Source organism: Lepisosteus oculatus, chromosome 5 (assembly GCF_040954835.1).
Source record: "Lepisosteus oculatus isolate fLepOcu1 chromosome 5, fLepOcu1.hap2, whole genome shotgun sequence".
NCBI lineage: Eukaryota > Metazoa > Chordata > Actinopteri > Semionotiformes > Lepisosteidae > Lepisosteus > Lepisosteus oculatus.
Genome location: NC_090700.1, coordinates 16,817,345 through 16,833,008, shown reverse-complemented (window position 1 = coordinate 16,833,008; position 15,664 = coordinate 16,817,345). Strand labels below are relative to the sequence as shown.

General features: G+C 41.2%; 1 protein-coding gene across 1 annotated transcript in view; it reads right to left on the bottom strand.

Annotated features, from left to right (window-relative positions):
• The window catches only part of LOC102685236 (forkhead box protein O1-A), a 63,635-nt gene extending 47,971 nt beyond the window's left edge, over positions 1-15,664 (bottom strand). Inside the window, exon 1 of the mRNA XM_006628194.3 lies at positions 14,768-15,664. Within this exon, the coding sequence (XP_006628257.1) occupies positions 14,768-15,334 (567 nt within the window). The 5' untranslated portion in view covers positions 15,335-15,664. The remainder of the gene's footprint in view (positions 1-14,767) is intronic.

Genomic DNA, 15,664 nt, shown 5'->3' with positions numbered 1-15,664 from the left:
AAAGCCAAAAACAAACACTGCAGCTTCCTGCAAGTATGTTGGCTCCATTATCAGGAATGGATTTGAAAACTGGGAATGCAGAGACAGACCAAGTACTTTGAGCCAAGAGGTTCCACAGATTCTACAGCAGTTATTTGACTGGCAGCTACAGCACTTTAGATGCAATGCAAACGGCACTGTTTTCTTACTGTATGGCAGAAGCCTGTAAACTAGAAACCATCATGGATTTTCACCTCAAAACCCTGCCCCTAAATGTGCAGAACAGTAATCACAGTTAAAACTGATACCAAACAGAGGAAGACTATGAAAATTAATGTAAGCTACCTTATATATTTTGCCACCTTTCCCTGCTTTTTGTGTTCAGCTTTGCGTGATTGATGTGTGTATTACTGTGACTCTTTGTTCATCCAGAAAACTTACAGTAAAAATATCTTCGCCATTCCAGCTGCTACAATCCTTTTTGGCCCTTTGTTGACAATCTCTCTCAGCTCCTAAACCCAATGCAAGTAAACAAATGCTTGCTTGTAAGATCTACTTGGGAGAGAAGAAATTACCTCTGTGACTTAATACATTTATTTGACCCAAATGCAACAGGTCAAAGGATGATGGCCTGGAAACATGAACGAAAAGACAGAGAAAGCTGCAAGTGTGCTGAATGGGCAGGCAAGAGGAATAAAAAGCAAGTAATGAGGTTAATCGCCTGTCCTTACATCCTTGCAAGAAGGCAGTACAGGGGCTTAATATTAGGGGGTTGTCATGTGTCGCAAATTTCCATTTTACATTTTTGTTATGGGATGTCAGTTGGGGAAATCAATCTGATGGACAGCTTACCTTATTTGTGGAGCACTGTGCGTTTCATGCATAAACAGCTGCCCTTAGCATTTGGGTAAGAACAGCTGATCCAGAAAAGTTTTATCAATGATAACAATGAAGGAATTATAAACAACAGCCATGACTCACGCAGAACGCATGTGGTATGCAACAAGAATGCATTCAAATCATGAGGTTCAAGTGAGGAACTGCGTCAGCGTGCGAGCTGCAATGCAGAGCTGCATTCCACGCTGAAATGTTAAGCGAAAGGAGAAAAACACAACGTTTTGGTTGCAATAATGTGAGTAGAATAATGTGAGGCAAAGGGGTTGTATAAGGGGGGCAAACAAAAGCAAACATGAGAATGGGGAGGAGGGGGGTGAAAAAAATAATAATAATGTTACTGCAGAACTCGACCGTCTCAATTAAATCCTATTTCCTGCAAACTTCCATCCTTCATTTACAGTCGAGCTGCATGCCCTGTGAGATTCCATTTTAAAATCAGTGCCACGTCCACCGCAGAAACCAAAACGTTGTGGATGCAGAAAGCAGTAACCTACATGAAGGTTACACATAGACCAGGCTTTCTTAGTAGGATGAATTTACGAGCTTTTATTAACATCTTGTGTTACACGTGCCCAAAAAGGAAATTGTATTTAACATCTTCTGTTTTTTCAGTAACGATATGGTACTGCACAACATTGAGATTTCCTTCAATTCGTCCACCGATTTCAAAACTTTCCTTGGAAAGACTATATAAGCATTGAGTGGGGAGACAAGTAGGTTGTGAGGGTTTATTTTTTGTTTTTTGAAATGCTTCTCTGGCAGTTCTCAGAAAATCGTGCTGTGTTCATTAACTTCCCCACCTCACTTTGTCTTATAGTACATTTTAAAAGGAAAACTTTGATTTTGGTTTCTTGAAAAGGTAGGGGGCGAATAGAAACCAAATTCCTCATGGCAAAAGGGAATGAGGCATGTGAAGAAAGAAAATGCACATAACATAAACTGCTCCTTAACATTGGCATGTGTTCGCTGGAAACAGCTCGTCTGTCTACTGAGGGAGGGTTAAAAATGCTCACGTTACCCTAGAGCCCTAACAATTAGCCCAACTGTTAACACGCCGCTAAACAGTTCCGCTGACTAACAAATGACTGCAGACTTTGGCCTCCAGCATTCTGATTCCAGTAAATGTCTGTGTTACATAACTCTTCAAAAATCTTCACCTTATCTGAACAGAAGTAGTGCGTCACGCACAAAGCAGTGCCCACAAAAGCTGGCGACTGCTTGCTTGCTTGCTTGTTTCAGAGGGAGCTCAAATTAAATAAGTGGCCAAGAGAAAAACAAAACAGGGCTGAAACACAAATCACTTTTCCAGGACCACTTCTAAGTGCACATGCATTTTGAGGCAAAAGCTGTATCTTGCACAAGCGCTGGCATTTAGTCTTGATGATAGTCTTGGAGTCTGTGGCCCTGTTACCTCTGGAAGTCACTCCTCGTCCTTCCCTCACGAACACACGGCTGCCCGCCTGATTGGAGAGGAAGTGCAGCCGTATTGTAGTACAGTGCTCTGTGCTAACAGTGTAGTCCATGATAATAGCTATTTCCTGTCAATCCAGACCTTGGCAGAAGCTGTTTTGTGCTGCATTGGCTTAGTAAAGAATTAAAACTGAAGTACTAGGAAAGCACAACTCAGAAACTCTCCTACTGCAATGGCAATATATAGAACAAAATCCAAATTAAAAAATATACTCCTCTCAGGGTACCTTTCTGTAAAAAGTGTCACGGGACTGAAGCTGATTTTTATTAATATACAGCCTGCCTTTACTGTATTTTTATTTTTCAGGATAAGAGCAGAATCAATATGTCCATTCGCCAACCTCAGGATAACAACAATGATTTTGAACTGAAGATCCCAATGTGCTCTTCAGTCTTACACACTCACCCTCTCACACCTAGAGGTGCCGCCTTACAGACATCCACAAACTGTTACATCTGCAGCACTTCCAAGCTGTGGGTTGAACATAGTCGTAGTCACACAGAGACTGGGCGGAAAACAAGGAACAGCAGGCAATGGGTAAGTGTGGATCAGGGCAGGCATGACATCTGTAGACTCTATTAGTCACTGGACATCAGCAGTGTGAAAATACTAAGCACTAATGGGTGGACTTTAACATTCATCACCACCATCTAGTAGCTGTTGCTCCCCTTGGCAACATAAACAGGAATGAAGAGAAAAGGACTAAGAGAGTAAGTTCTCCCTTTTGACCTTCACTTGAGAACGACAGATAACTAATTAAAATATAAAATGTGAAATTATACATGAATACAATCAGTCGAAGGATCAAGCAAACAGTCATCACAAACTCTGTTACAAAAGCACACCATCCACCTTTGAAAGTACACAAGGGAGAATTTTACCATTTGATTGATACCCCTTTATTTATCAAACAGAATCTCAAATTCGGTAATTTATTTTTCTTCAGTTTCTCAATGGTAGAAGTGCAAAAACGCGCGTCTTTCAGTGCTTCTTCAGAGGTGACGTTCAAAAGCTTGAAAATGGTGACTAGAGTCAAATTACACGTTCCCTCAGGCAAGTTCACCTGAAACCACAGAGAGCTGACTGCAGTGTGCTTCTTAACAGGCGTGCACACTGCTTACATCCTGTACAGTAACTTGCCTTATAAGACCAGCACATATTGCTCAACAAACTGCCACTGCAGTTCATTATAATTGTAAGTCGGGTTGATCAGGGCAATATTTACTATGCATGAATATGTTCATTCAACCATTCACTGGATAGCCATTCTTTCAGGGCAACCCAGAGCAAAGCTAACTAAGATTGTGTCTCACTAACGTGCTGAAAATCTTCATACTACTTTACCTTCTGACCACATTCACCACATGATCAAGCTTACCCTAAGCGACCCCATTACACGAGGTGTACTCTGGAACCTTTATCAGCAGATGTGTCGCCACACACAGTCAGGACTATATTTGCAACACCTCATATCGATCAGCATTGCTGATCTTGACAGTCAAAATACGCGTTTCATTAGTATTTTGTAATGATCCTATTTGGTATGACTGATTTGACACACAGAGTCATAGTCTTGGTGTTTCGTCGATGGTTATGCATTATTTTGAATTACTGGGAATGCACCATGAATCTGTATGGTGTGACACTAAACTACTGTACCTATAGAGCTGCTGATAAATCACTTTTGAAGGAGACTCTGCAAATCAATGCGATATTTCCTATGATGAATGCACTGGTGTATTTCAAATGAACAAAATGCGTCTAAAATGCTGCATAAAAATAAAAAAAAATGGAAATCTGGCATAACTGGGAATTACTTATGCTACAGGTGGCAAATACAATAATGAAGTGAAATGAAGTAATTCATTTCATTTGAAATCAGAAGAAAATGCCAAAGCATGTGGTACTCTTATTGGTTACTTTCAACAACAGAACCAAATGTTCTTGAGACCATAATATAAGAAAAGTTACATGCTAGATGAACCAATAATTCTTGAAGTCAAGGTATGAGCTTCAACAACATTTTCCAGACCCCTGCAATCATTTTGTGTAAAAAGATGCCGCCTGTCCTGATTTAAATGTGTTTCTATACATTTACCACTTGTTTCCTCCGATCAGTGTTTTACCCATTAAAGATGTCAATTGGGTCTGTATAATCGAGAACCTTAAAAGACCCAGTCAACAAAAAAATGCAATCAGCTGGAGACTGAATGTGAATAATCAAATATCCTCAAGAATTGAACAGTTTGCTACATTTTGTATGGCGACAACAGTTTAAGGTTTAGATTAATTCAAACTATCAAACACCTGCCAACTTTAAACTTTAGCACTGGTGTTTCATTGATGTTTTGATTGAATCTGTACCTAATTGCTATTTCTGATAATGAAAGAATGACTGCTTTAGACAAATTACAAATGTTTCAGTAATCCACAGATTAAAAGTGTCATACGTTAGTACTGTGTTATAGAAGGTCCTTTGGCTTGGCTTTGAGTTAAGAACAGGCCTATGTCATTGAGTCAGCTGAGAGTGCAACAACCTAGAATTCACTGGTTTTATGACCCCTGTGATCTCTGCTACCTACAAAGGACCGGCAATACTGTTTGTCAGCTTTTGGTTGTGTTTGGATCCACTTTCTGCGTCATTTGAACTTGCTCAACTATTTGTTTCTTTGCGCCCAAAACAAAGGCACAAATGGTTCATGCAGTTCTACACTGGAATTCTTCCAAGACTTATAAGTCTGCATTGGCAGGGTTAATGTATATAAATACATCCTTCACACTAATTATCAACATTTGTACAGAAAATATACAAACTGTATGGGAACACATAGGTACACAGAATTTATCGGTAAAAATAAAGTCTTCAATGCAGTAGAAACAAACACCTAATCCTATATTTATAAATACACAGAACTTTATGTCTACAGCAAACAGATGAAAAAAAGTCAAATGCTGTGCTGGTAATATTATGACACATACTGTATCTAACTGCAGGGTCTCTAACCCTGCCAGTTGAGTGGTATGGTTATAGATCAGGTAAGAGTATTTTTATCATACCCAAAAGTGACCAGCTACTGTACAAACAATAGCAACAGTGCCTTTGTCAATAAAGACCCCAAGAGTCTATATACTGTACATGTATAATAACACAACACAACCCTTCAATATTTTCCCTTTGTTACTTCAGGGTGTCCCACAGTGTGTCTTTGCCAATATGGAAATGGATTTTGTTCTATTTTCTGTTGTCCAATTGTTTTAAATAATAATGACATTTATGGGCATTTAAAAACCAATACCACGTACCAACAGCGTCTACTGACTGACAAACTGACCACTCAACAACAAATAAAAGTTCCTTCAAGCTTTGGGGGGGAGAATGAAATATCACTACATAAAATCTGAAGGATGCACCACAAGTTGGGTAAAGTAAAACAACCCTTTTCTGTTGTTCTGAAATTCACTGCAGGTCACTGCAGCCCTGCTCTCACTCAGCTTGCTTGGGCAAGTGCGGAGTGGAATTTGGACTCCAACAATGCGATGACTCACTCGGAGTGCAGGAGACTACGCAAGACATTCTGCAAACTGCCACTTGTTCTTCCTTTTCTTTTTCTTTTTCTTTTTGTTAATTCCAAAAATCTGGAGTCATATGACATGTGTAGTGTAACTAAATACTGGGCGACATGAGGCATCAACATAATATCTTCTCTGCTTATCAAAGAGAAAAACTGCACACAGACATCACTAAGTTCCATCCAAGTTCTGTTTCTGATTCTTATTAAACATCTTAGTTGAAATTTTATTTTTCGGGGGGGTTGACAATAACTTGGCTTCACACAGGCTGGACGTGTACTATGTCATCATAATTATATTTTTTGAAATTCTCTGTAAAAGTATGGATTTCTTGGACTGCGTCTTCACACCCATTAGGTTTTTAATTTAAAAAAATGTCACAGCTCTTCAACTTACCATTACTGTATATGATTGGGGAAAAAATGAGCACTCAAAAGTGAACTCAAAGAAATGCTCAGACACCATTACATTTTTACTTTAGAAAATAAGCAGCTTTATGAAATTGAATATTAAACACAAACCACATAACCCAGTAAATCACAGTCATTAATGGGTACTGGGCATGGCAGGAATGAGGGCTCTGAAAACAGCTACAAAACTGGACTTCAAAATGTCCCATCAGTGTACGTCCCAAGCAGGCACAAATGCTGTGGGCAGTTAAAGAGAATCCTTTGCCAAAGCAAACAAGTGCAGGCTTCTGTTACAATAACCCGTGACTCAGCGCCCATGTCAGAGCATGTTCCATTGTTTCACGGCATTCACAATGGGAATATTGTTCTGAAATCGTACACTGCCCCCCTCTATATCAATTGGCCTCTACAATAAGGGTGAACAGAACCCATTTGTTTCAGATGGACTAAGAATAATCCAGTTTGAAGCTGTGAATGGCACTTCACTTTCCCACAGGCCCTTGGAGCATAAAGCCCTGCTACTAGTGCGGGCACCATGCCCATTATAGGGGGGTGAGCAGGGCTGTTCCAAGGAATGGACTTATTGGACCACATGGTGCATTCTTACACTTCATTGCTGCCCAGAGTAAGAGACCTTCACCATGGAGGAAACGGCTGAAAGTAAACAGAAATACAATCCCACTTAAGCACCTTCTCCTAAAGGACTCACACCGTGCTAAAAAGTCACTTAGTTCATGATTAGCAATTATACAGTATATAAACAGTATCTTGTGGCTGTTATCAGTTGTTGTTAAGGAAGGGCAATGGTATGAAGCTTTGGGGGCAAAGGTCACGTGAATCCGTGTTATGTGGCTCTCACATCCAGAATGTCACTTTAAAACCCTTCGCACTCAGACAACACAAACCTGTCAATGCTCTCCGGTCGTAGGTCCCTGTCACAAAATGTGAAGCCTGGTGATACAAGAAAGGCAGAAGAACAAAAGAACTGTACCTCAACGAGTTAGAACCACAACAAATTCACAGTTCCAAAGCTTCACCGTATTCACCTTCTGGTTCAGACTGCTCATGTGACGTGCTGCTACACAAGTGCCTCAAATGGAGGCTCTATCTGTATTGAGGACTAGGATCCATTGATTTATAAGCAGGCAACAAAGCATCTTTGATAACTGGCCTGAAGTGAAATCAACAAAGTTTCCAAGAGGTGAATAACCTCTGCTGTTGAGAAAAGACACTCCAGAGAGCCGAAAAAGGAGGCAGGGCTGACGCACTCAAGATTCCATTTAAAGAACAAAGCTACCTCAGCATTCCTTCATAGCATAATGAAACAGCTGTTTACAGTTGATTTCAAAGATTTCATGCACATTATCAAGGTCATTCGTTAAATAAATGTGTGATCCTTCACTAAAATAAGACATTACAAGAAAGAAATCTGGGGCCCTTAAAATGCGCAGTAACAGTGGATAAATTGTTTGGCAAAATTCAATACATCCTGAAGAAGCTCATTTATGTTTCCAATAGCAACCCTTGATCTGCAAATTAGAAATACAATTTCAGGATTTAGGTCTTGGAGAAACAGTGCTTTCTAGTTTCACATGTTAGTAGTTATTATTTAACTCTTTTTGTAGTAGTAAAAAAAACATATACATTATATACAGCACACTGTTTTACTTAATTTATGCATGTACTTTTAGTGTTTTTAAAAAAATCACAGTACACAGATTTTGAATATTAATTAAACCTTTTCAGCATTCTGTTTCTGAATTGTTCACATGGCAAGACATTACAGCCAGTCAACGACAGGCCATGGTACAGGAAATCACAAACCACAACACCTCAACAAAATCAAGAGGGAGGCCCATGTGTGATGGTCAGGCCGGGACTGTCTAGTTGCTGCTGCTTTAGTTGTAGTGAGATGCAGATTGAGGGTAATCGAACTGCATGGCCCTACACTGATCAAATCAGTGACAGCCCTTCCTGTGGGCTCATCAACACCTGTCCTCACCTCACGCGGCACATGTAACAACAGCTATCGTGCCATTTGAGAATGTTGCAGTTAGTCCAAGGACGCCTTACTAACCCTCACATCCTGCATTCTGATATACATCATAGACTGGATTAGAGTGCATTAGCACAGGAAAATAGAGAAGGCTTTCTCTGAATAGCAGTTTGAGACATTGCAGGTTTAACAAACTGCAGGCTCAGATCCACAACCTGGAGCTGGCTGATGGATTTCAAGCTTGCTAGCCGTTTCAAGAAAAATCTGTATGTACAGACACCTAATGCCCACAGCAACTTGATGCGGCATTGCTATTTCTTAAGTGCGTATAAAGAGTCTGTAGTTCATAAAACCTGACAGGAAATTATCCTGGAATAGAAGATGTACTGCTGTTAAAGGAAACTGTGCATCCAGAAACAGGCAAACTCATCAACAAAACTCACTAGTGCTACAGTCTTCTGTTTGAGCTACACTCTTACAGCCCATCCAAGCAGTGCACGCACACACACACGCGCGCGCGCGCACACACACACGTGAACTGGTTCAACCTAATGCATGATCATTAGACCTGGCACAGCATTCCACTCACTTCCTACGCTGCTGTAGAAATGCAATTATATAACCTCGAGCTTTTCTGCAGCTAAACACGAGAGCCGGCCCTCGCCATTTCCAAGACCAATGTGTCATCAGCGCAACTAAACCAAATCAGAAACTCCCCACACTCTCTCTCCACGCGCAGCAGTCCTGGGGAGCCCCAGCGACGATCTTCTTCGGAATGTCTGCATTCACCTCAACCCTTGACCAAGTAAACCACAGAAACCTTATGGCACAGATGAATGCTGAGACTTTTCATTCGAGAATGTAAAAGTCAAAACCTGTCTGTCGCCATCTGAAAATAAGCCTACAGAAGGTTTATGGGTTTCTGTTAGAGAACTGTGACATTGCTTGAGAAAGCTTGGCCACCTACGCCATGATTTGTCTTCAGTGTTTCGCACACTATTGTGCCTGTCTGTCACTGTCATCCAAAATTCTGTTTATTTTAGGAGCCCAAACACTACTTACTAGTGTCAAAGACCATAAGAAAGAAGCTTTAATGTCTAAAAGTGCACTTTGGAGTATAGGTAGATTCACTTGGCAAGTTCACCTACATTCTAATGCCTGATAAGACAGGGCACTGTCACTCTTAGGCCTTGTTTCATTGCCACTGCAAACTGAAATGGCTTGCTTTTAAAAAATCAGGCCTATTCAACTGGCAAGCTAATGGCAAGATAAAATGATTCTTCCCTCCTCACATAAGATCCTATCTTCACCAAATCATTATTTAAAAGACGTAAAAGCTCGCATGCAAGTCGTTTGGGAGTCAGATCTCTTGAGTAGATTTCTCTCCAAGTTCACCAGACAGCTCGCAGCCCACAGGTCTTAATGGTATCTTTACATCACTGGGCACTTGAGACTTAGGGTTAAGGAAAATATTGAAGTGTGGTTGCAGGGAATCAAATGATTTATTCAATTTAGTCATTCTGGAACTTCAGGCGTTTATGAAACAAAAGATTGATCCTCCCCTTCTCTGTAGCCTTAGATGATGATGAAGCACACGAAAGGACTTGGCACTCATGGATAAATCCAGCTGAAACCACAGTTGCACAATTCCAGTTCTGAGGCACCAGGTGCTTCTGCTCTCTTTTTTTTTCAGTAGGAGCTTTGAACTACTGAACTGCAACTGTCATAGGTTTAAATGGGCCAATTGCTATAACACTGTCTCTTTAGCCTCCCATGGCTACAAAATGTGCAGGACTGTAACTCTCACACACCACAGCTGGGCTTTAATACTGAATTTCATTCTCTCAGCAACAGTGGTAAAAGCCCAACAACACAGATCTCGCAAAGAATCCACACCGCATGGTGCCAGATGGAAAATCAAGCACTACAGCATTCATAAAAGGATGAGCTGAGACCCTCTTGACTCAGTTCTCTCACTGACTAAGTGAGATTCTAAGGGTGCTCTACAGGTGAAATGCTACTCTAGTCTGTTTAAATAGCTTGGTTTGACATTCCACCACAATGTCGACAACCAGCAAACCAGCATCATCTGCACAAGGCTTCCACAGCCTTTCCATCTCTGAAACAAAGCCCGGTGGTGAAACTGCATCAGATCCCATTCCCTTTTCCAACCCCTGTATTCACGGTTGCTCAATTTCTCCCGCATCGATTTCTCTGACACAGGACTGGTGAAAATTAACATATGGACACTGAAATGAGACAGAGAGCTATAGGAGAGGGACTGCCTGACACTGACTGTTACCTCACCACTGCCCTTCATGGCCACAAAATTCACAACCCACATAAAACGTAATCAAAAATGAAAACCCCCTCCAGATATATCAACAGATAAGCAAGGAGTATGGAAATGCCTTGCACCACTCTCTTGTGGGAGCTGCAACCTCCCATTGATCTTCACAGTACTGCATTCTGAAGCGTTGCTAAAACTGAGAAGACCTAAATGAATCCGCCCAGCGCCCACAGCCAGCGCACATTAATCAGAGCCCTCTAATTCATACTGTTAACGCTACGGGGCCACTCCTTAAATGTTTGACATTCAAGCTCTAAGGCACTTAAGATCCTGCTCTGGGTGACTGAATTTTCGGGGCACAATGCAAAAATGGTCTTGGCAGAAAAGAAAAGCTTCCAGTTTTTGGATTCCCCCCTTTTTTTCGGATGGAAGGGTGATTATAGAGATTGTTCAGCGCTGGAGTCATGACACCTCTGCCAATCTTGGTATTTTATTTCCCTCCGCTCGCGACTCGTAGCCCGTCTCTGCGCGCTCTCTACAGCGGAGGCCAACGGAAAGGGCGCTCGGTTAGTTTCACTTCTTGTATCGAGTGGAGGAGTCGGGGCTTTTTTTCTGTTACACAACCGAGCGAGGTGCGACTCGAGAGAAAGAACCAGGTCGTCTCACCTCACCTCGCAGGTCCCGAGCCTCCAAAAAAAACCCTTTTACTCATGTCGAGAAAAAAAAAAAACTGAAGTCAGCACACGCAAAGAAAGGTCTGTGGGACGGCAGTGAGAAGTTTTAAAACCTTGTCTTTTTTTCTTTCGCTTAAAGGCCTGTTTTTTTTTTTAATCTGATAAGAGAGATTAAGAACAGATACCTGAGCCACTTCAACTCCCCTGTGCTTGCTGAGACACTGCAGGCAACACACAGACAACACATTGTGGTTGTACAATTCAGATTAAAATTGATCCAAGGCAAAAACACCCACCACACAGATCTTTTGGAGAACATTTTTGGAGCCACGGGATCTTGTAAAACTTGTACTGATGACTCAGTAAAACACAAATATCTATTTTGTTTTAGCTCTGTGACTTTCTGTGCATGATACTGTACGCAGTGTCTTCTTTTTGGCTCCTATACAAGAGATGGTATAAAATCTGGGGCTGCTCAAACAGCCTGTGTAACAGAAGCTGTATTTCAGTCACCGATATGAAGAGCCTTCTCAGCCAAGCTCCATGGTTATCATTTAACAACTGAATGTGTGTCAAAAAAAACAAGCCAGCTTATTATTACAGATGTTTCAAAGAACCACTGAAGAATTTTAATACTGTATGTGCAACAGGTTCTTAAAGGTACACCACAGCAACAGTGCGTTTCACAATGTTTCAAGACAGCCATTCTGATAGGATGCCTCTGGTCACAGAAGCAATTGTATAACCCCAAAATCAAATACATTTCATCTTTTGTGATATACTGCATGTGTGTGTGAATCATATATACATAAGCGTGCCTACTCAGAAAGCACATAGTAGGGATATTGTGTCAGAGGTCACTCAGCATCTTGTACTATTGCACTCACATGGGGGATCCTGCACCAATTTGAAGAATGCAAAACTGCACTAAATTTAAACAATGTGATTCCAATGCTATTTCCTATATAGAGTGGGTTTTTTTCACAATATTTCAAAATGCTCATTAAATCCAGAAAAAGTGTAGTAAATCCAGTAAAAGTTTAATTATAGAAAATACTATACACTTTTCCTTAACCCTTTGTTGTGGAACTTTCTTTGCCAAATTAGCTTTATTGCTATTTGGGTTACAGTGGAGCAAATGTATCACTGGAAAGAAAAACAAAACAGCTATAAGTACAAAGCTGCATGTTTAAAAGGTGAGGTGTGAAAACGTCTGCTCTCTTACAATTCTTCCGTTTTATCTTACCCAGTTTCTGTCCTCACGCTCCACTCATACGAAACCAATAAAATCATAATAGGACCGATACTTGTGCTATAAATACGCATTCCACTGCTCACCATTCGGCGGTATGAAGTTACCCTACATTAATCACCTTAAACACAATTTTGTAAGATGATCGCAGTCGTTATGTTAAAGTCAGGCATTAAAACGCTTTTGCCACCTAGAACGATTAGTCACAAACCGCACTAATATCGTCAGGCGCCGTTCATTTCATGTATCTTTCCCTGAAAGAAACAGCCTCTCACCTCATTTAACCTTTGTCTCGGAAAGCACTGCCTGGAGTTGTCTTATATTTGCCAAAAGTGTTGTTCCGCTTCGAATACCTACCGATAGAGGCCAGCCGAAGTACAATTGTATGTATGTGAGAGTATGTGCATACAGCAATATGAAACACCCATTCAACAGAGCAGGGCCGAACAGCATTTTTAATAAACTTGAGCGCAAAGAAAGCCCTTACACTAACGCTCAATAAAACCACAGACAGCAGCTGAGAGCTGTTCAATGTTTCTGCCTATTCACTGTGACATCCGTCTCCCCTTATAAACTGCTAATTCCCGCTTCAGTAACTCTTAACTATCAATATGAACAAATACTTTTAAAAAATGTTACGAAGAAGTTAGATTAGGTTTATGATAAACAAGAATATTCAATTTTCATAATGTTAGTTTTCTGCTGTGCCTCGCCATTAAACTTCAATAACAACCCTTTGTGTTTTCTAAAGTATGTGACGCTATTGTTAAATAATATATGTAAACATCTAAGATTGCTGTGAAGGTGATTTTACGAGTCATTCTCCGAGAGCAGAAAAGCTCTAAAAGACGAGCAGGAACCTTACCAGGAATACTGCACTGCTGCACAGCACGAATCCCTTACAAGATCTAGCTACACAGTAAAATAACCGCAAATAAGATCTTCAAAACGCTGTGATTTCAATTGTCTACAGGCATGATCAGACAGAAGCAAGTAATTTGGTTCTTTTTAACATGCCCATTATCTTCCTAATCGATTTCAAGTTAGAGAGGCAGACAGTTCTATTTTCCGATATGAACAACTGTCTAATACCCTATCATTATGCGGTAAACCCATTATAAAGTCATAAAAAGTAATTGACTTTTTAATACTTTAGTTTAGAGTCGGTAGATAATTACAATCATTTTAAGTGCTACTTCGCATGCAGAATATTAGAAAAGCAGCAGTATGGATTGCTCCTGCGTCCGAAGAGGAAAAATGTGTTAGCTCTTCAGTCTGAATTTCCAGTTGCTGCTAGTTGGCTAGTCCTCAAGGTATTGTAATCATGAGTATATCACGAATACCCCCAACCCAACAACAGAACCGCTTAAAATTTATTTTCTTAATTTATTTTAAAAATAACACGGCGATTATTTCTGCCCTCGATTGTAATTGTTAATACAAAAAAAACAGGAGAAAACAGGGTAAGTGTATTGCATAAAAGTTCAAAGAAAAAAAACACCGAATTTGCAAACTAACGCTCGGAGTGTGTTTTCATAGTATGAGCACATAATGGTCGTGCCCCCAACGTTTTCACTAACTGTGGCACAGGTCGTGCTTTCGTTGCTCCTGCTACACGCATTTTCTTCGAGAAACAACACCCCCTCACACCCGCACTTAACTCTCATTAACTCACTAAGCAATCTGATTGGCGCTATTCACGAGTTTTACATTACCCATCCACACATGACTCTGGGTTAGCGTGAACTTTCTTTCAAGATTATCCTTTTGGAATTTCACACTCAAGTTGGATTTAGAGGACGTAATCCTACTGTACTTGCAAAAATAAAAAAAACACAACAACGCTATCGACCTGGGGAAAACCACAAGTCATCGAGTTAAATTGCCAGTTTTCCCTGGCCCACGCTGCGTGTGAGCATGTTTGTAAACAATGAAAGCAGACAAATCTGTGTAGCCTAATTACCTCACGCAGAAGACTTTTCATCGGTGTTGTGCTGGTGCATCTCTTCATACATGTGTTGTGTAATAATATCTGGATGTTATCTTTGCAGTTGCAACAGTATAAAGTACCAGAGGAAGTAGACTCTGTGAGCAGTTTAATAACAATATCAATAGCAATGCTAATAATGCTGACCATCGTAGGAAAATACTTTGTGTTCTCTAGTTATAAGCAGTCTTTCGGAAGGTGCACAGAGGCTTACAGTGCACTCTCTGCCTGCTCTTCTTACCTTCCAACCGGCGGAGCTGTTGCTGTCGCCCTTGTCCTTGAAATAGGGAACGCTCTTTACCATCCAGTCGTAGATCTGCGACAAGGTGAGCCTCTTCTCGGGGGAGCTCTCGATGGCCTTGGTGATCAGGTCGGCGTAAGACATATTTCCCCATGCATTTCGTCTGGAGGAACTGCTCTTCCTCTGAGCAGCGGCTACCGAGGAGGCTGAGCCAGCCGGCGAAGACAAGGGGGGCACCTGTTGGTGCGAGAGCTGCTGGCCCGGGTGCTGATGTTGTTGCTGGGGCTGCTGGTGGATGCAATTCTCCTGGCACTGAAAATCATTACACAAAACGAGCGGCTTCTGCTCGGGGTAGTCTTCAGTCTCCTCCAGCAAGCTCAGGTTGTTGATGAAGTCCACATTGCCGCCGGGCTCTTGTTTGACAGAAGGCGCCGGCGACGAATTGTTAGAGTTGGTAGGATTAATAAACTCGGGTCGGGGCAGCGGCCAGGTGCACGACCGGGGCCGTGACAATGGCTCGAAATCCGGATCAAACTCCACCACTTGTTGCTGCGGAGCTTCAGCCATAATACCAGGAAAAGTATTATCCCACTCTCACATAGACCTACGCTAAGGCACACAAGCAGGATGAGAAAAAAAAGAGGCAAAAAAAAACTTCGTCACTTCACAAACTTCTACATATAAAAGTCACAAAACGGAGCCGAAGCGAGTCATAGAGATGAGACAACGCTGGAAAAGAGCTTTTAAAGGTCTGATGAAGGCTCCCTTTTCTGTCGTTGGTCTTGACAAGTTTTGTTTCGGCTGTTTTAAAATCCAGGCTTAAGAAGATCGTATTCGTACCATGTCTGTCACCCCCAGTTGTTGCTTGTTGAATGTTGCTCTGCTAGACTGGCGCAG